Below are 21,477 nucleotides of genomic sequence, written 5' to 3' on the forward strand. Positions count from 1 at the left end.
CCTTGTTGACATTTAGGGTTGGCATGTACTAGTGCATATTTATAGTGGCAGGCCCTTTTTGCCCATATCACCAGCACTTTTCCCATTCATTCATTCGGCAGATGTTTATTAGATTCCAACTAGGTGTGAGACACCATATTAAGTGATATGTATGGCATGCTCCCTGCCTTCACTGAAATGGAGGAAGGATGAAAATGCTACATAAATAACTCCTTTATATAGAGACATGTGCATTTGTGCAGGTGAGGTGTGGTGGGAGATCGGAGGCAAGGAGAATATGTCTGCTTTCTGGCTCCAGGAAGCTGCCTTTGGAGGGTGGTTCGGATTTGACTGTGCAGAGATAGAGGGCAGACGTTCCTGGCAGAAGGAACAGAGTGCCCGGAAACCTAGAGCAAGAGAAGCGTGGGAGTCACAGGTAGGCCAATGTACATGGAAGGGGATAGCAGGAAGGCAGATGAGACAGGAAAGAAAGAACAACAAGAGGCAGGCAGAAGAGTTCCACAGAGTGGAGGGAGTGTGAGCTCTGGAATGAGACCAATCAGAATCCAAATTATGTTCTACCCCTTTCTTATTTATTTTTTATTTTATTTTTTTTACCTCTGGGGGCCTTAGATTTCTCATCTGACCTGTATATCAGGGTAATAATCACCCCTCCAATGGGGTTTGTGAGCATTAAACAGGAAAAATGATTGTAAAATGGTGCCATGTTGTCGGTGTTCAGTTCATGGTAGCTGTGTTACTAATTGCCAAGCTAAGACATTTTATCTTTTTTTCGGTAGATTAGGTTTTTCTTAAACAAACAAATTACATATTAGTGCAGTGATCTACCTTGGTGCAGATATGCAAATCATAATAAGTCCTTCTTGGAATTTTTAAGAAAGGCAGTAAAACCTTAAGTATAAGTTCTACGGCCACACATGTGGAATGCTGTAAAGGAACTCTAGGAACACTATAAAGGAAAGATCAGAGGTCCCTTATCTCTTCTTTGCTACGTCAGTCCTGAGGCCTTTCAGAGACCCACTCCTCCAGAGTTCAGGTTGCCAGATTTAGCTATTAAAAACACAGGATACCCAGTTAAATTTGAATTTCAGATAAACAACAGATAGTATTCTAGTACAAGTATGTCCTGTGAAATATTTAGGTCATGCTAATACAAAAAGTTATTTGTAGTCTATTTGAAATTCATACTTGACTGGGTATGCCGAATTGAGAGGCAGCCCAGGATTCAGATCCATCTGTGTGCACGTTTGGGGAGAAGGGGGTGCCCCTGCCTTCTCTCTCAAGTGATAAAGACTCTGGGTCCTTGCAGCAGACTTTGGGCAGTGCTTCAGATCATTTCTTGGGTGGAGATGAAAAGTTGGCAGCCCAACTTGAGTGTGTTTGGGGGCAGGCATGGGGGTGAAGTGGGGCAAAGTGGGGAAGGATGTTTTGCATTGGCCTTCACGGTCCCTGGCCCTCCCTGCATCTGGGCAGGAACACATATCAACCTAAGGCCCTCCAACTTAAAAGTCTCCGAGAGGATTTTCTTTTCTCACAGACAATTGATAGAATGAAGACAGCCTTTATAGTCTGATAACTTGTCTCATGGGAAAAAAAGAAAGCTTCAGGGTATAGTGCCCTCTTCCACAGTTTTCTTCAGGAAAATTACTGAAAGTGGGGGTGTTTAGTTGTCTCTTGTGGAGAGATGGGTGGCGTGAGTGGCTCCAGATGCCACAGCAGGTGTGAGAGTAGCTGACTCGGTGTGCCCACTCTTGTGACTCTGAGGTTCCCAGAGTCAGAGGGGCAAGGGACCTACTTCTGAAAGAGTACAGGACGGTCCTGCCATCTCACTTTAGAAATGAAGCACAGGAGGCCTGGATGAGGTTCTTGTTTTGTCAAGGTCACACAGCTATTCAGAATGAGAGTCTGAACATAAGTGGATCTTCCTTCTGCTCCCTTGGGCTCTTCAGTAATGTAGGGTCTGAGGATTCCTCAGCAGCCTTGTTTGGTTAATGTCTGAATCTTTTCTTTGGATTACTGGATAAGCCGTCTCCAGGCCTCCACCTTGCCACATGTGCTTTGGCACTGCCACCCTCAGCTTTATGGTTTGACTCCTCCTCTCCTGTAGGCAGATTTGCTAAACCCCTAAACACAAGACCACCACCGTGGGGAGCTGGGAGCATTTTCTCAGACAAGCCTGACCTCGGCTGACCTCGTTAACACCTCCTTGCTGATCTCTTTGCCCCACCCCAGCCAAGTGTTCTGTGGTGGAAATGGAAAAAGCCACCTCAGAGCAGGTAGCTTTTCACCTCAGTTTCGAGGGAATAATTTGTCTACGTAATATGAGGTGAAAATTAAGCAAAGCTGGGCGTAGGTGTGAGCAGAGCTTTGCCCTGGGGCTTAAGAGTGACTTTGACCTATTCCTTCTAGACTGGAGTGATTATCTGGCTGCCAGAGAGTTCTTAGAGGAACCACTTAATTAAAAGTGGTGTCACCAGCGACCAGCTTCATCTGAAAGCAAACCTGACCAAGGAGGCAGAGCAGCCCACGTGGAAGCCCAGAGCAGGGATCATGGGATCTTCCACTCTTTATTTCTTGCCCTTGCCACAACCTGTCATGAGACCAAGAAAACTTGTTTTGAAAATGCTTGACAGCCAAAACAACCTGTTCTTAGCCTGGATGAGAGGGTTTGTCCTCTCTGACCATTTATGTTAGCTGCTGACTGGAAAAAATGCATTTGCTGTTTTCTTCTTATATTGTTCACAGACAAATGTCAGTGACTTTCCAGTTCCTTGTTTCCCCTTTTTCCCAGCCCTTCACCAGAAACACTTTGACTGTACCTGAGTCTAACTGATGAATAAACACGAACAACATAAACTTAATGAGGATACAGCTAATGGTTACGTTCCTGTAAGCTGAGCCTGATATGTAGGTTGTCTTTCCCAATACTATTAGATTTTTTTAAAAATTTTATTAGAGAAATTGTAGCTTTATAGAAAAATCAAACAGAAAATTCAGAGCTCCCTTATAACCCCCCTCCTCATTACTAATGCCCTGCATTAGTGTGGTACATTTGTTACAGCTGATAGGAGAATATTATTATAAATGTACTATTAACTTTAGTTCATGGCTTCCAGCAGGGTTCACTGTTTGTGTTGTACAGTCTTACGGTGCTTTTTAAAAAAATTTTTATTCTAATAGCATATATATAATCTCAAATTTCCCTCTTTCAACCACATTCAGGTATCTAATTGAGTGCTGTTAATTCCATACACAACCTGTAATTTCCATACACAACCTGTATTTTTGGCCCTTTCTGAGCAGACTGCTACCCTGGTGACGTTAAACATGTCAGTCAGTCTCAGGTAGCCAGCAGCAGTGGCACAAAGGCCTGCACCAGTGCCTCTGTCCCTTCCAACAAGCCAGGCTACTGGCTGTGACCGTGAGGGTCGCTCCACCTCTTCTCTGCACATGGAGGGGATGGGACTTGATATGGGTTTGGCAGACTATAGCTCAAGGGTCATATGGGGCCAGCTGCCTGTTTTTATAAATAAAGTTTTATTGGAACACAGTTTTACCCAATCTGTTTGTATTTACCTTCATCTCTGAGTCTAAACGGTGGACTGGAAGAGGATCAGCTAGAAGTGGTACAGTAAAGAGGTGGGCCGTGGTGAGAAAAGGAGGATTCGTTTCTAAAGATGACTTTTTAAAAATGCAGAGAAAGAACTTATCTTTTTAATCTCCTTCCCCCAAACCCAACCTAAATAGAGTTTGCATCTCTGTGATGTTTGCTGCACTTGTGTTGTGCTAGAGGTTTGATAGGTAACCAAGACATAGGATTACTTGGTCCTCTTATTGGGGCCTCTCTGGCCTATACAAACCTTTGTGCAAATTCTAAAAAAGAGGCTCCATTTGGGTTGGTGCAGAATTTGACAAATACGTTTGGGCAAAGAAAAAGGTGTCCCCTTTCTCTGGGCAGCTGTCCCTGCTGGAACATACAATACAGTGAGCGGAGCACAGGTAAGATTTCAGCCCCCACTTGCTCCGCTGGCCTGCCTGATACCTGGCCTGTTAGAAACGTCTGGGGTTCTCTCACAGGGGCCTTCCTGGCCAACAGCAGGTTCCCTCTGCTTGGCCCTGGTTTCTTAGGCCACAGTCCATTGGGGAGCCTCCTAGAGCTTTGGGCAGACCCAGCAGACTCAAATGGTCCCCAGTGAAATGGCAGCCTGGTGGCCGTGAACACACAGACTTGGTCCCCTACAGCAGCCACATCGGCCCTAATCTAGTTTAGGTGCTTGTTTTGGAGATCCCAAGCCCTGGCTCTTCCTTGCCAGCTTCTGACCTAAAACTGGCACGGCTTAAAGAATTCACATGATTTTCCACACAGTTATATCTCAAAGGTAATATGCTAGCAGTGCAAAGAAATATGTTAAGAGGTCCAGAATAGACAAGCTCACAGGGGCGGGGACTGACCTCACCCCAGAAGAACTGGGTCACACGTTGCCCAGTGTGTGTGGGGGCGACATTCCACAGGGCACCCCACCTCAGCAGGGTGTGTCAACAGAGTGGCTTTGAGAAGGCAGCTATGAACTCCCTGTGGGTGGTAGAGCTTTGTGGTCAAATCTGATTTCCGACTCTCAATTCACATTGGAAGCTGTACTTGGGCCAGCCAAGGGGGTAGATGTTGAAAGGTCCCTACCCTACTCTTTACATTGCACGTTTCCAGTGGTTCCCAGCAGGAGCTGGAGGATGGGGAAGAAAGAGAGGCTGAGCGCCCAGGAGTGGCAGAGGACTTAATAGCCATATCTTGTCTGGCTGCTTTCTTGCGTTTAAGTGTTTCATCCCTACTCTGAGCCCCTCCAGTGTGCAGAGCGCCATGCTGAGGCCCCTGGCAAGGGCGATTCCTCTGTGACCAACGCATCCCTGCCATGGCATCCTCATTGGCCCAAGGGAATCAGCATTCAGGGAGCAGCCCCGTCATTTAGCACGAGACTCTAGGCCCAGGACCTGAAAGAACGAAATTATCTGTTAGTGTCTCCACATTTTGAAAACTTCCTCCTGCAAACCCCCAGGCTCATGGAGAGGCCCTCACTATCCACTGCAGATGGGGCAGGGGTGGCGCTCAGTGGGGTACTGGCCCTGCCTGCTCCGCGCCTGAGCCCTCAGTGGTCACAGAAGGTACAGAAGACCCTCCAGGGCTGGCAGCCTGCTGAGGGCAGGGCCCTGGCTCACACCCAAGTCCCATGCGGCCTTCATCATGCGCCTGGACCTGCTTCTCGTATTCAGTGGGAGTAGAGTAATTGTGTCTATTTTGTACATGTGATTGTTGCTGGGTCAAATGAGGTGGTTTTATTTCTTTTTTAAGATTTGTTTCTTTCTCTCCCCTCCCCCCCCCCCCATTGTCTGCTCTCTGTCCATTTGCTGTGTGTTCTTCTGTGTCTGCTTATATTCTCTGGTGGCATTGGGAAACTGTGTCTCTTTTGTTGTTGTTGTTGTTACATCATCTTGCTGTGTCACCTCTCCATGTGTGCGGCGCCACTCCTGAGCAGGCTGCGCTTTCTTCATGTGGGGCGCACACTCCTTGCGCGTACATTAATGATGCAGAGGTGCCCCTGCATGGCATGGCCCTCCTTGCACACTGCAGCCCTGCGCATGGGCCAGCTTACCACATGGGTCAGGAGGCCCTGGGGATCGAACCCTCCATATAGTAGATGGATGCGCTATCAGTTGAGCCACATCTGCTTCCTGAGGTTGTTTTAAAAGCATGGTGTAACTGTAAACTATCGAGTATCGTTAGTTCATTTTTTCAACAAATTTTGAATCCTTCTAGGATCCAGGCACTCTTTAGACAGTAGTTCCAGGGATTCCAGGCCCTCTTAGAAATAGAAGCTATTCAGTAAATGCCTGTTGAGTTCAATGGAAACAGAAGTTCCTCGGTGTGTGTGTCTGTTCGTGGGGAGTTATACAGTGGGAGTGGAGGGAATCAAATGTGATTTTTGTTCTTTCTGTGTACCTGGCACTTTGCCTCACAACAACCATGCAAGTAAGAGTTCTGGGCCCAGTTGAGGGAAATAAACTTGAGACTCAAGGAGGTCAAGTAACTTTCCCTGAGACACACACGTACTAAGTGATGGGTCTTTGCTTGAATTCAGTTTCCTATGATTCTAAAAGCCATCGTCTTGCCTCTGGGTCATGCAGGGAACAGTTGCAGGGTATGCTCCTTGCCACATAATGACACCAGGAAACCCCCCTTTCAGCCAGCCTTCTTCTCCCAAGTATCCCCCAGATCCAAATCCAAGCCAGAAATGATTGTCCCTGGTCCTAGGACTCCTGTGAAGGCAAAGGAGAATAAGGCTGTATCGCCACAAGCCACACCTCACATCCATAGAGGCACAGATTTTAGGAAAACAGTCTTTAGTGCATGCTCAAAAGCTTTTCCTGGTAAGCCCTGTGAGGAAAATCTCACCCAGTGTGGTCTTAGAGGGGTGTGTGCTTGTCTTTTTTCAGGCCTGTCTACCAGTTAGGGCCCAGAAATCACTCCAGAGGGTTGTTGATTTCCCTGGAGATCTAGAGTTTTGGAAATAAACATAGCACCCTACCGTACCCCAACCCAGAGTACCTCTTGTGCCTCTCACCCCCTGGAGAGGAGGTGACCATGGAGTCGCTCCCTGTCCTCAGTGTGGGTGCCCAGCTCAGCAATCGATGCATCCTCTTCTCAAGTATAACACCAAGAATTTATTCTGATAAAGTACGATTTAAAAAAAAAAATTTTTTTAGACGTTGTTGTCTCATTTGGTCTCCAAAAACCAATCCCTGCAATTGATAGTTACATACATTTAAGAATAGATTTTGGGAGGAAGAATAGTCATTCATTTATTCATTCAATCAGTCAGTCACTCAACAGAAAATTAGAAATTTTTGTGTCACTGGGGTGCAGCCCCAAAATGTGAACACAGAACCTCAGGTGTCTACACCAGAGGAACAACAACAACAAAAAAAATAGAAAGAGCTGCATTTAAATCTGGACAGACTGACAGATCCAGGGTGTCAGGGCCAGCACACCCAGGGGAACTGCTGTCGCAGTGCTCAGGAAGGCAGCCTGGCCTTGGGGCCCAGAGTGTATGGGTGAGGCCTCCAGCTGCCCCTCCATTCAGTTCACAAGTCCTCCCTGACCTCTGCTAGGTGTGAGCCACCAAACTCAGCCCTAGGTCTTCCACATGAACGCAGGAGACATGAGCCAGCAGCCCCAACCAGTGCATGTAGGATTGTTTTATAGCAGAGGACAGAAGTAGGACCCATGAGTGGAAGTTCCAAGAGGACAGATTTAAGTTCAGGAGAAGGAAGAACATTGGAAGTACCAGGCAGGGAAGCAGCCTTGGCCCAATGCATAGGGCATCCGCCTACCACATGGGAGATCCGCAGTTCAAACCCTGGGCCTCCTTGACCCATGTGTAGCTGGCCCATGCACAGTGCTGACGCACGCAAGGAGTGCCGCACCACGCAGGGGTGTCCCCCGCGTAGGGGAGCCCCACGCGCAAGGAGTGCGCCCTGTAAGGAGAGCTGCCCAGCGCGAAAGAAAATGCAGCCTGCCCAAGAATGGCGCCGCACACACGGAGAGCTGACACAACAAGATGATGCAACAAAAAGAAACAGAGATTCTGGTGCCACTGATAAGGATAGAAGCGGTCACAGAAGAACATAGCGAGCAGACAACTGGGGTGGGGGGGGGGAGGAAGGGGAGATAAAGAAATAAATAAATTAATTAATTAATTAAAAAAAGAAGTACCAGGCATGCCTTAAGTATTGAGCTCTCTGTCACTAAAAGTATTCAGGCAGAAAGTGGAGAATCACCCCTTAGAAGTGCTGCTAGGGTAGGTCCATCTTGGACAGGATCCTGAGGTCCTTCCAACTGTGAATTTCTGTGGTTAGTACCAAGTAAGTGGCTCAACAGTTTGTGCCCTGGAACTTCAGTGGTAAGATGAGTGACTATGGCCTGGGGTTGGTGGCTGCAGGCTCCATTGTGGGCCTGGTGCTTCTGCCAGGCCTTGTGGGTCGGTAGGTTGAAGAGGCCCCCAACATGTCGCAGGGTCCCCAGGCCAACCAATTCCCCTGCAGGGTAAAGGGACTCCTACTTAGCTGACTCCCAGAGTGGCAAAGGGGAATTAATTACTGTTTGTGATATTCTTTAAGATCTGCCAATGAAAGTCCTGTATAAATGAATATTCATGTTATTGTCATTAAAGGCGCTAGGTGTCTGGCCTGGTAGATGGCCCTGGCATATCTCTGAGCAGAAAAAAAAGCAAGCTCTGGGCAGAAAGTTTGCTCTGGTTCTTCCAAAACAATGGCCGTAAGAAGGGGCAGGCCACTGGGCTTGGCCCATGGCTGTGAAAGCAAAGCCACCCAGCTCCCAACTAGGCTTAGCAGGCAGCTTTCTGCTCTGGGAGCCGAGAATCTAGGCATTCCCAGAGGGCCAGGGCCCTGCTCAGGTTCATTCCTTTACTCCTGCTGAAACCAGCTCATTTTTAGCACTGGACCTATCCCTGAATAAGCGGGTATGTGGTTGTCTACTGGTTTGAAAGATGGAAAGGAAGGTGGCCAGGGTGGATCCTGGCTTATCCATTCTTGAAGTCCTCTGTCAAATCTGGAGACAGTGGGGGAGACAATTTGAAGTCCCAGATGAGTGCAGTGCCTCTGATGATGCTTAGTAAGGCTCTGGAGTGAACCCCTCCAGCAAAGAAAGGGAGAGGTCGTTTATTAAATTACTGCTTCCTCTTCAGAGACTGGCTTTGGCTAGTATAGTTGGATTGATATAAAGTAATAATAATAATAATAATTACAATGGATAATAGTATTTTAGACCTGGAGTGACCTTAAAAACCATCCCTTTGCTTTACAGAATCCGGGGCACAGTGGGGTAAAGTGGCTTAGCCCAGGTCCCATAGCAAGTGATGAGCAGAGCCTGGATTACAATTCGAGCCTCCCCACCCCTAGCCCACAGCTCTAGTATGTCAAGATGATGATACCTCCCATTTTAGAGCACTTGCCAGAGGTATTATTCTCAACAACGCTTGGGAGTGTCAAGATGCCAAATGACCCTCTTGGTTAAGGAACCTTCCGGGTGCCTTTTGACTCTTCTGGGGCTGATTAATTGGAGCGCATTCACATGCCTTCTTTTGCTCTCATTTCCTCCTCCCCGACACTCAGAGTAGGCCTCACTCTTCCTTAGGCTGCATTAGGACTTCCAGGAACCACGGAGGCAAGTGAGAAGGCCCTGTTCCTCCCTTTTGTCCCTTGTTATCACAGTTTTCATTCTACTTCAAAGTCACCCAATTCAGGTCCCCAGAGGAGGGGTGCACATGCCAGTCAACCCTTCCAGACTATTAGGGGTTTTTGTAAGAACCAGTGTGGGTGTAATGGAAGTTGGCAGTAAGTAGCTATAGAAATTCATCACTGGGCTGTTGGCAATTCCAGTAGAAATTTAATGGAGGAGACCATAGCTAAAAGGGTGTTTAAGGAGTGGGGCTGAAAGAGAGATCAAGCAAATCAAAACACTTGCCATCCTCCCTTGTCCGGTAGATGAGGAAATGGAGGAGAAGTGATTCAGCATCAGCACAGCCCCCGCCTGCCGACCCCACCACCAGTACTCTTTCCACTGGAAAATGTGGCTGGATGGAAAGAATAGACAGCTGTGGATTCCTAAGTCACATTGCCACCTATTAGCCATGTGCCGCAGAAAAGTCATGTTGCCTCTCCGGATTCTACATTTCTCATTGGCGAAAACAGAGATATCTACCTGCTACCAGTAGTAGGCTTGTTAGGAGAGGTGAATATAAAGTGATCTCCATGGAAGCAAATGGCCTGTGTCTAGCCTGTAGCAGGTATCTCCCTTCCCTTAGATTCATGGCACCCAGCCTTTTCTACCACATCCACAGGAAGGCATTTAGTGTACATCCCAGTCCAGTATGTATAACTGAAGCAAAGCTTCACAAGACTAGATTTCCCTTCCTAAAGGGGATGCCCTCTTACTCTGTTCTGTGTCATTTTATGTTCCTGCTGGTTGGGAGCCACTAAACTGATCCCACAACCTCCCAGTGAAGTGCAGCTGACACTGAGCAAGACTCCTTTACACCGTGCCTGAATCTTTGCCTGCATTGAGTGTTTGTCCTTCCTGTCCTTCCCTCCTGCCTCCCCTCCCTCTGTACCTCGCGACAACAGGCACAGGGCTGGGTACATGCAAAGGGACGTGAGCCCTGGGGGTTTCCTCCTCCTGTGCTCCCACTCCACACCCCCGGTGCAGCCCAGCCTGACCTGATAGGACCCGTCAGGCCCTCCACTTGCCCAGCGTTCTGCCTCCTGCTAGCCTGTCATGGAAGTGCCCCAGCTCCTGCCAGCGCAGCCTGCCTGCCGTTCCCCTCGTCAGAAGTTGGAGGTGGACCTTGGCCATCCTCTCGCATGGAATCATTTCTTCTTTTGGAATTGCTGGCATCTGGTAATATGGTTTCAGCTGTGGGGCAGGGGGATGAGAAGGATAGGAAGAGGGGGGCAGCACCCTTGCTGCCCCTCCCTCCAGATCTTCAAGGCCTTGTGTGAACACCCAGCTGGGAGTGCAACACCTGGAGAGCCTGGGGGACCATCAGGCAGTCCCACACAGCTGGGGAAGATGCTGAGTCTAGCGGGAGAAACCAAATTTGAAACTAGGCAGACACCACTTCAAAGCCTTCGAGAGGCTCTCTGGGGCGAAAATGGAAGGATGCCGGCCCAGAGTTGAGCTGCTAGGTGTTGTCTCAGCCCTGTGGAGGCCAATGCCTGGCAACACTGAACAGAAGCCTTGCGGTACAGCCCCAAGGGAAAGCTCCTGGCTGGGGCTGGATCCCCAGCAACTAGGGCCCCACAGTCCATGCGGCCAGTTTACTGGGACCCCAAAGACTTCCTCTTTGAGGGCCGTCCTTTGGTTTTTCCCCTTTGTGTGACTAAGAAGTCTGGGGTGCGCTTGGTGGTCTTGGTGTTGACTCACCCCAGCAGCTGGCTTCTCCCAGCATCCCAGCACCAGCAGGTGGGCTGCATACATGGCCCTCCTCCTGGCTGGGATGGCAGGAGGTCCCAGCAGCCTACACGGCTTCCACATAGTGCTCCTGCTCTCGTTGGTCCCCCAAGACATAGATAAGAAGCCTCATTAGGGCCAGCCTGCCCCTCCCTTTCATTTGGCCGGCTGTGTCCACCCCCCTTTTCCTATGTTGGCACTAGGAGTGCCCTGGAAGCCAAGTTGCCTATAGTCCCTGGAGGTCCAGCCTGACCCCTGCAGTGGCAGTAACAACCTACAAGCTGCTCCAGTCCCAGAGAAAGTGGCCAAAGTCCTGAGAGCCTGGACCTTCTCACAGGCGAGGAGGCCACACTGCTTAGACATAGTCTAGACTCCAATCTCAACGTCTCAAACTCCAGGAGAGCATGGCTGGGCTCTAGTTTGGAGGCCCAGTGTACCATGGAATCCAGGAGAGGACAGATTGATTCCAGCCGAGGTCAAGGGCCTCTGCCTGAAGCTGTGAGCGTGTGATATTATGTTCTCAATGTGCTATCAAGTCTTTGCATCTCAAGTCCATTCATTTCCTTGTTTTGCAAGTTTGGATCCCCTGAAAACAAACCAGGCCTGCTCAAGGGCCAGCTCCTTTGGCAGGACTTGTGCATGAACCAGTTACAACCACTTGTTTGTTTCTAAAGCCCACACCAGAGAGAGAGAGCCAGGCGAACATCGCCTGGGGCATACTACAAAACGAGCTGCTGTTGTGCCAGTCGCTTGCTCACCAGGGTACTCGAGGCGGATGGGCAGTCGTCACAGGGGCCTAGGGAGGGCTTGGAGCACAGGGCACTGGAGCCGAACCAGGTCCCTTTGTAGAGATCCTATTGTTAGGCTGGCCCCTTTGATACGAGGACAGTGAGCCCCCAAGTGAGTCAGCACTGGCTGTTCAGGACAATGTGGACAAGGCAGACCACGAGGAGTGATTAGCAGGGCTGGCCTGACACTATTTCCAGGCCCACTTTGATTTGCAGACCACAGTCGGTTTTATGACTGATTGAAAGCATGTGCCAGTTGAAGTCACAGCTGCAGAAGAAAGCTGGAAAAAGAAATGGGCCTTAGATGTTTGGGAACTTGCCTCTATTTACAAAAATGACCTCTGACATAAGTTATCTGTCCTTAATTTCCTGACAGTGGGGTTGTGTCCCTGAATCACTTCTCCCAACCCACCGCACCAGTACCTCCACCCGAATCTAGCAAACAAAAAACTCATCTTGTGATGGCCCAAAGAAGAGAATTTTTGAATTCCAGAAAGAGATTACCGAGTCCTGAGTTGGAAGAAAGCATTTGTTTAGGCTCCTGTCAAATGAAAGATCCCCAATAAATGAAGCTACAGGCAGCCAGACCCCAAGGTCTCCTTCACATGGCCATGCTACAGTGGAGGAGCACTGGCCCTGGGGTCAGGGTGACACTGTGCTGGGCCCTTGACCTCCAGCTCAAAGCTTCTGTGTCTCTCCTGCAGAATGGGGCAGTGCTTCAGGCCCCAGCCCCCAATGCAGTAAGTGCAAGCTTTGCAAATCCTCGCAGCTGTGTGGTTGCCTCCCTCTTCTCAGAGTCCCCAATTTCTTTGGGTTGTATGTTCTGTTTTTGTTTTCTTTTTCTTTTATTATTTTTAAGGATTCTGATTTTCAGTTGTCAATTTCATGGATTTTTTTCTCTTTTGAAAAGATTCTTTGAATAAATAAAGAGCTATAAATATAAACCCAGCAGGGAAAACCTCTTTGATGAGACCTCATTGAGCAAAGGTTCCTACCTACCTTCATCCAGACCTATGAGGACTTCCCTACTGGCTCCTGGCCTCCCTAGCGCCCCTTCACAGCCTACATAGGCCTATTAGGTTTCCAGGTGCTGTTTCTGCCAACAACTCAGGGTGAGCGCCCACCTCCAGCTCCAGACCTCCTCTCAGCCGGGTGACAGAGGATGAGGGGTGGCCCAGAGGAGCGGACCTTCCTTCCCTTCCTCCTTTGCCACCCTCCCTCTCCCTGAGCTGCCTGTGGTACCCGAGCTGCTGCTTGGAGCTAACCCCTCCCTGCTTGGGAACCACTGCCCTACGTCACACCACCACCCATATAGCTCAGCCACCACCTCCTGAAACCTGTGATGTGTTGGGGCCTGTGCTCTCATACTTTTCCCACACCCCTCATCACCTCTCTGAATTTAGCAGATGAAGAACCAAGACTCAGAGAGGTTAGGTGTGCTCAAAGCTCATGTAGATGACATCTGAGAACCATAACTGGGGGGCACTTGGAGATGATAGGGTACAGATCTTCATCTCACAGGTGAGGAAGCTGAGTCCCAGCTTCAGATGACAAAACGAGCCAGGGTCTGGGCAAGAACCTGTGCCTTCTGCCTGGTGGTTCAGTGCTTTTCCCACTTCCCCAATGTCCTCACCTTTATGACACACACAGTCCAGGGCAGAGAGAGGTCTGTTTGAGGAGATCAACTGACAACACTCCCAGCAAAAGCAGCCAGAGCAGTGGATCCTTAAACATTCCTCTAGTCGACAGCTGTGACCCCCGCCCTGCCCAGCCTTTCACCAAAACCGCACATGAAGCGCACACACAGCAGGTTTGGGCAGGAGACAAGCTAAGGGCATGAAGGTACCTCAAGCTGCAGAGTTCATCCTTGGAAACCACAAGTATGCCACAAACAGTTTGGGCAGAGTTTCCAGAGAGGCAGAATGTACCGATGGCCTTGGCCGAGTGTCCATCCCCAAGTGTGGCCCCTACTGCCAGGTCAATAATGTAAGCCACAGGAAGGAGGATGAGAGGAAGGCAGGGACCCCAGGACCATCATGCACAGCCTCCCTCTTCTGCAGCCTCACATGCTTCCAGCCATGCCTGACGACTCAGAGCCCCTCGCCCTTAGACCTGGCTGGGTCCCACAAAGACAGTTGGCATCTGTTGAACACATAGCCAGGTGCCACGCCAAGTGCTTGCTGGGACCATCTCATTGCCTCTTCACAAGAACACTCATTTCACAGATGAAGAAACTAGTCCTAACGAGGCGGGCTCCCTCACCTGGTAAAGACCAGGCCAGAGCCCTCGCCACACCCTACAGCCATGGGCACATGGAGCTGGCAGGCCCTTGGACATCTTCGCGCTTAGCCCTCTGCTTTCTAGAGGGAGCCGAAACCCAGAGAGTGGAAGAGGTGTACCCATGGGCCCAAGGCCGGGTAAAAGGGCCCACTGAGTGCTCCAGTCCCCTGCCTCCTGGTCCCAGGCTTCTGCCTGCTCCCCTCCCCCGGTCCCCCCCCCCACCCATGAGCCGAGGCCGGGACCAGGATCTACTGCTGGACTGAGGTCACCGTGCACCTACCCCGCCCCGGCCTGCGTTTCGCTCCTGAAGGTTTATTTCTCTAACCTGAGACTCTTGGATGGGAATGGGCCGTGAGTTTATGAACCCCCGAGCAGAGGCGCGAAGGTCAGCAAGGGGCCAGGACTGTGCTTTGTCCTGTGGCACATTTGCGCTCTGATTTGGTCTAAAAGCAAAGCCCTTCCAGTGTGAGTAGAATGAGGAGCTTGACTGACTCAGGGCACACTTCCTTTGGCCCCTTACTTGGTCAGTTACTGGGGAGGCGAGGAGACCTTTCCCTCCCCACAACACACCCTTTTAAAGCTCACCAGGCACTTTGTTCTGGGTCAAAGATTTTTTTTAAAGACGACAGATAACTAATGCCAATGGCAAGCTAAACTCTGGGCAGCGCTCCATTTTTTCTGATACAAAGTGAAATAAATGAAAACAGCGCTTAAAAAAATCTCTAAATGGGTGGGAGCCAGTTGTCATTTTCCCTTCGTCCTCCTCCCCCTCCCTTCACTGACTTAGTGAAGATCCAAGCTGAGAGGCACTCGCCGAAAACAGCTGGTAGCATCATGTCTTTAAATAACCCTTCTCCGCACTGCTTCCCCTTGGCGTCACGCAGCTCGCCCTGGCAGGGAAAGCCCAGGACAGAACAGGGAACTTTAGAACTTTCTGAAGAAGGAAAAAGCTTGACTTTAAAGCCTGCTCCCTCTTGCCAAGACCCTTTTGTCTAAGGAGCTTGCATTGTTGCAGCTTTCTGGGGGAATTTTCCAAGGAAACCCTGAGCTGATGAGATTGGCTTCAGGAGCCAGCGTGCCTTTGGGCCTGAAGAGAGAATGGGAGGGCAGCGTCTGTGGCCACTCCCTGCCCGAGCTCAGGCCAGAGCCAGGCCAGCTCACCAGCAGCCCCATCGGCTCGGCAGACACCTGCCGGGCAGGTGAATGGTAGCCCTCCCCTTGTGCCTTCCGATGAACTTGAGGGAGGGCACCACTCTGCCCTCCTCACCAAGCAGGGACCGGCTGGCTCACACCCCAGCGAGCACTTCCAGCCGTCAAGCCAGCGTGGCAGAGGGGGCCATCAGCCTGCCAGGCTCAGGCGCTCCGACGAAGGCCATGAGGCTCTCCTCCAGCTCACACCCACCTTGCTGGGGTGACAGCAGCAGAAGGAACGACTGTATCAGGAATGGACAGCCCTTGCGCCTGCCTGGTGGCGGAGGGTTTGACCATGCCCCTTCCCACACACACAAGAGTCAATTTGGGGTGAATTTGACGCCCTGACCCGCCACAGGGAAGCGGAGCCCAGGGCTTCCGTGTGCCCTGCTCAGCCTCTCTCTGGATTCAGGGCTCTTTCAACCACGTCACAGTCCCGCTTCTGCATGGAGAAGCACTGATATCTGTGCCACGAGTGGGTCAGAAGGCTCCAAGGAGGGGTGCTGTGGCTACCGCGGACTGTGTTGCTCAGGACGTGGATGGAGGAGGGTGCTTCATCCCTTTTCTTTCTTACTAATTATCGGTATGGTTTGAAATCTGGAAATAGACTAAATATTTTATCATCAGTCCCTAAAGGTTATGTGGTCTGCTTTCCACGATTGCTGTCTCCTTAAACAGCGTGGAAGAGGCGTGTCTTAGCTGCTTCTTGCAAAGCCATGGCCATTGCTAGTGACATGAACTGAAGCCACAGGCCTTCCCTGAGTGTCTGGGGGTCACTGAGAGGAGAACATGCTCCCCACTTTCTGGGGGCTGGCAGTGTGGCCCGGCAAGTCAGATGGGCACACCTGTGACATGCCCTGGGAGATGCACAGAGAGGGTCTGCATGCAGGGAGAGACCTTCCGGTGACTGGGGAGGACTCGATGGGGTCGAAGGCACTTGGCCTGAGTCTGAATAAAGCCCAGGTGGAAGGTGGCCCGAGGAAGAGCAGGCAGTCTGATTGGGCGGAGGGTGGGAAGTGCAGAGCCGGGCTCCAGAGGGCCTGGAGGGGTCTGGAAACACCCCCCCCCCCCCCGCCCCGCATGGTGTGCGATGCATGTGGGAGGCAGAGGGGTTCCAGGCAGTGCTTCTGGGGAGAGAATCCTGCTTTTCATTAGCTTCTAGGGGAGCATGGTCCCCAGAAAGTGCTGGAGGAAAGGGTAAATTACAAAACAAATGAGTCAGAGCCAGATTGTGAACGCCATCAAGTGCCAGGCCAAGAGTTTGGGGAGCATCGAGGATCTTGGCTGGGGCACTGTAAGAATGTAGTGGCAATAGAAAGGTGAGGTTGGCGCTGGGCGGGGGGAGTTAAGATGTTAACATGTTAAGAGGCTTCTGCAGCAGTTTTGTTGTAAGGTAATAAGACCGGGAGCCAGGGGAGTCACCAAGGATAGAGGAAGAGGAAGGATTTTCAGGTGACGTCAAAGTGGGGCTCAGGGAGAAGTAGAAATTGGTTGAGAAGGAAGCAGAGTCTGAATTGGCCAAAGCTCTTTCAAGTGCATATCATTAATGACAGCGTCCATTGGGACACCATGGCTTGAATTCCAGAGAGACAGCCAGGTGAGCACGTCCCCGCAGGTGGTGAGAAATGGGAGCCTGGAGTTTGGGAGTCTGATTGGGGCTGGAGATTGGGGCATTCTCAGCTTAGGGTGGTAAAGCCTGAGAGGAAGGGCCCTGCGGGGAAGGGGTAGGAGGGGAAACTGGAAGGGAGGGGACCCAAGGACAGATTTCCTCTTCCTGGAGCGGGGAGTAGGAAAAGCTCAATGTGCAGTGTCACAGGTCTGGAACAGTGGGCTTCCAGAGAGGAGAGCTGGTATCTTAACACGCCACCATGAGGCCGCGGAGGCAAGGCCTGGAAAGAGCCAGCACCTTCCACATGGCTAGACGTGCCCCTCCATTGACTTCAGGGGCCTGGAGGGACCGTCAGGTGTCATCACTAACAGCATGGCCCTGTGCCTACCAGGCTGTGGAGCTGTGGCTTCCTACCCGAAACGCCCCTGCTCGCATCTTTGGGATTCCTATGCAGTTTTCTGTGATGCTGCTTCTCGCCACTTCAGCAGGCAGGTCCGCCAGCACCTGGCCTTAGCTCCCCCTCTCCTTCTAAGGTGGTGCTCACTGGCTGGAAGTCTGGAGCCTGGAGAGCCAAGCTTATTAGACCCCCATCCTCAGGGAAACAGATGGTGGGGGACACTCCTGGGCCGAGAGGCAGGAGGCTATCACCGTCCCCGTGGTGGCAGGTCTTCTAGGTTGATTTCCCAGCCCTGATAGCTGTTTTGTTTTTTTTTAAAGATTTATTTTTTTATTTATTTTTCTCTTCTCCCCCCGCCCCCCAGTTGTCTGCTCTCTGTGCCCATTTGCTGTATATTCTTCTGTGACCGCTTCTATCCTTATCAGCTTTTTGTTGCATCATCTTGTGTCAGCTCTCCATGTGTGCGGCGCCATTCTTGGGCAGGCTGCACTTTCTTTCACGCTGCGCGGCTCTCCCCGGGGGACACCCCTGCGTGGCAGGGCACTCCTTGCACATGGGGCTCCCCTATGCGGGGGACACCCCTGCGTGACAGGGCACTCCTTGCGCGCATCAGCCCTGCACATGAGCCAGCTCCACATGGGTCAAGGAGGCCCAGGGTTTGAACCACGGAGCTCCCATGTGGTAGGCGAATGCCCTATCCATTGGGCCAGGTCCGCTTCCCCCCTTGTCACTGTTGAGGGCACCTGAGGTTGCTGGGTGAGCCACTTTGGATGAGTGAGATGAGACCTCAAGTGTGAGCAGCCCAGACTCTGGGGCCCACCTCCCACCTCTGCAGCGCGCGCTCTCCCCACTTTCCTCCTGCTCTTAATCTCCGGCTCACAGCAGGCCATCCTAGCCTCCAAGCCTTTGCTCCTGAGGTCTCCTTGGCCTGGTGTGCCCCTCACATCTACTCCAGCACCCCTTCTCCTGCCTCCCCCAGGAGGTTAACAAGCCGTCACCCCAGCCTGGGGCCCCCAAGGTACCTACATGGCCACACTTACACAGGAGCAGGTGTCACTCACTGCTGTGCCTGTCTCCTCCTTTAAACTGAGGTCTCCTCCATGGCAGGGCACACCTGGGTCACCCCTGACCCCGGCACTTCATACAGCACCTGGCGCAGTGTGCCCACCATGCACACACCTCCCACCATGCACACACCTCTGCGTGGAGGATGCAGAGCCCACTTCTACGATTATAACTCTGGGTGCCAGAAGGCTAAGAGGTCTCTGGAGCTTATCACCAGTCTTTGATCAGAAAAGGTTCTCTCAACACCTAGCCTAGCCTTCTTTACAGCAGACCAGCCCACAAAGATGCTAGGACTAAATTGCGACCAGAGAGCATTTCCAAATCCCCCTTTTTTTTTGAATATTTATATTTTTTATTTTTTATCATCTTTTTTTTTTTTTAAAGATGCATAGATCACACAAAATCTAAATCTTTTTTATTAGATCTTTCTAGATATATGAATTCAGAGATCCGACTGAAAGAAGAATACGATCTTCTTGATGTTTCGGGTCACTGAAAGGACCAGGTGGCTAGCTTGGTCACTCATGGCCTAGCAGTAGGGGTCAGGCCCCATATTTGGCTGGGAAGAGGGCAGCCAGGGCCTGAGTTGAGAAGGCCCCTCTGGATTCTCTTCGTCCCAGCACCCACCTCAGATGTCTCATAAGAATCTGCAGCCAGGCCCATGCACACTGCTGATGCACGCAAGGAGTGCCCTGCCACATAGGGGTGTCCCCCACATAGGGGAGCCCCACGCACAAGGAGTGCGCCCCGTAAGGAGAGCTGCCCAGCACAAAAGAAAGTGCAGCCTGCCCAGGAATGGCGCCACACACACGGAGAGCAGACACAACAAGATGACGCAACAAAAAGAAACACAGATTCCCGTGCCGCTGACAACAGAAGCAAACAAAGAAGACGCAGCAAATAGACACAGAGAACTGACAACCGGGGTGGGGGGAAGGGGGGGGAGAGAGAGAAATAGATAGATAGATAGATAGATAGATAGATAGATAGATAGATAGATAGATAGATAATTTTTTAAAAAAAGAAGCTGCAGCCAGGAAGGGCTGTGTGCAGGCCATTTAAATAGCCACAAGCTATATCACAGTAGTGAGCTCCACGTACCTCCCTTGGAAAAATCCAGAGAGTTTTGCATCAGCAGGGAAGGAAAATCCAACCCAAGATGCAGGAACAATAAATAACAACTGTTCTGAGTTAGGGTGAAAGCTCTGAGTTACAGCTTTTTCAAGTCGTTTATTCTAATCACATTTTTTTTATCCCCCTCTTTCTCACCAGGGCTTATTTCAAAACCTTTGTCCCTCAATTCCAGGAGGCAGCGTTTGCCAATGGAAAGCTCTAGGAAACACCAGTCTTGAGAGGTGGCCAGCCAGACTGCTCTGTCCACACGCATGTCAGCACATACGGCTGCTTCCCGGAAGCCACTTGGACCGTCTTCATGGCAGCTTTTTGCTCATGCAGCAGCCTCCAGCGCCTCAGACAGCCCCAACTCTCCTGGACCCCAAACCTGAGCTGGCTGGAGGTGACCTAAGTCCTAGTTCCCCCTCACTTCCAGTTGATTCTGCTTTCTTTCCTTCACTGTATTTTTTAGTTGCAAGAAATAAAATTAGCTATCATGAGGTGCGTCTTTCCAAGGAAAGTAAGATGTCATAAACGTACACCCCTTATTCCAAAGCCTTTGTCTCTGAAACCTGCTTTAAGTTTTAAGATTGAATACCACTTAGTGCTTTTTTTTCTTGATACTAGTGTCTTACCTCTGTGGGTATGTGCATGTGTGTGGGTGGGTGTTTGTGTGTGTTTTTTACACCCCATCATTTCCCCCAGGGCAGTGGGAAAAGAAGCTGCCCGAAGGACTAGCCACCGGCAGGGTTTCAGCCACCCAGCCAGCAGACCTCCGTCCCTGCCCTCCACCTCCCTCATGCACCAGGCACACAGCCCACCCTAACACAGCGGGCACAGCGCAGGGTTGCAGGTCAGTCCATGAATCTGCCCTTGCCTCTCTCCCCAGCTCCCCTCCCAGGCCTTTGGAGGTTTATGCTGCACCATGTGAATCATCCTAGAAAGAGCAAGGCCAGGGGTCATAGGTTATCACTGGCATGTGTCTTGTAGATGGGCTCGGGCCTGGCAGCTCTGCAGCCAGCCAGGAACAGAGCTGGGTGGGACACGCCAAGCAGGCGCCATTTTTCCTAGACTTGCGGATTACCAGAACTGGAAAGGGGGTCACACAAGTCAGCTTGTTCTCCCTGCCTGTCCATCCCCCTCCAGCCCCTGCTACTCTCTTCAGTGTTCAGAGGAGAAACCTGAGGCCCAAGAGCTGAAGAAACTCTCACAGCAAATCGGGCAGATCTGGGAACAGGGGCCCTGGGCTCTGCACGCCACCCACAGCTTCCCTTAACTTACCCCCAAGGTGACTGCAGTCAGCCGGACCAGTCCACAGTAAGACTACAATTTGGTTTAACCATTTTCTTCCCTGAAGGCTTTCACCTTGGGGAAGTGGGACCTGCTCCCAGAGGTGAGCTGAACACACTGTTACACCTGCCACCTCCCCAGGCAGGGCGAAGCCACGGCCCCCTTGTAGGGCATGTGCAGGGTTTAACCAGACCTTTCCCTCTTGGCCCTCACTTCCCCTTGTGGCTCCTGGCACCCAGTTCTACCATATGAGCCTGAAAGGGAACTGGTTCTCGGCCCTTGGGGGACCAGCGAGTGCTCTTTCTTCCCTGGGTTTTCCAGCCACCGGGGAATGGCTCAGGTGGCTGGAGAATGGCTGTGACAGGCCTGCCAGCCTGACCACCAGCTGGGGTGCTGCCCACTCTGGGGTCTTCCACCTGCAGGCACTTTGCCCCCTGCCCTGAAAGCTGAGGAATTCCCAGCGCAGGGAAGTCCAAGCCGCATCCCAGTGCTGCCATTTGCTGACGGTGAGGCGGTGCAGGAGGGAGCCGGCCCAGACGGGCGGATTGGCTCCTCAGGATCACCTGGGGCTCCTCTGGAAGAAATGCTGTTCCATCCCCACCGCGGGCCTGTGTAATCAGCATCTCACCAGCCGCTGGGTTTGCCTCAAGCTCCCCAGGCGGTTCCTTGGGCACATGCTGACGGCCCCTGAGCCAGCGGCTGCTCTGGAGCCTCTGGCCCTGAC

At 51.3% G+C, this 21,477-nt stretch overlaps 1 protein-coding gene across 4 annotated transcripts in view; it reads left to right on the forward strand.

The window, feature by feature from the left end:
• Positions 1-19,963, forward strand: part of BABAM2 (BRISC and BRCA1 A complex member 2) — a 569,726-nt gene extending 549,763 nt beyond the window's left edge. For all 4 annotated transcript variants that reach the window (XM_004452354.4, XM_071211921.1, XM_058287779.2 and 1 more), the window contains one exon: positions 19,623-19,963. In XM_004452354.4, coding sequence (XP_004452411.1) covers positions 19,623-19,686 — 64 coding nt within the window. In that variant the 3' untranslated portion in view covers positions 19,687-19,963. The remainder of the gene's footprint in view (positions 1-19,622) is intronic.
• The last annotated feature ends 1,514 nt before the right edge of the window (positions 19,964-21,477 follow it).

The sequence above is a fragment of the Dasypus novemcinctus genome, chromosome 25 (genome assembly GCF_030445035.2).
Source record: "Dasypus novemcinctus isolate mDasNov1 chromosome 25, mDasNov1.1.hap2, whole genome shotgun sequence".
Lineage (NCBI taxonomy): Eukaryota > Metazoa > Chordata > Mammalia > Cingulata > Dasypodidae > Dasypus > Dasypus novemcinctus.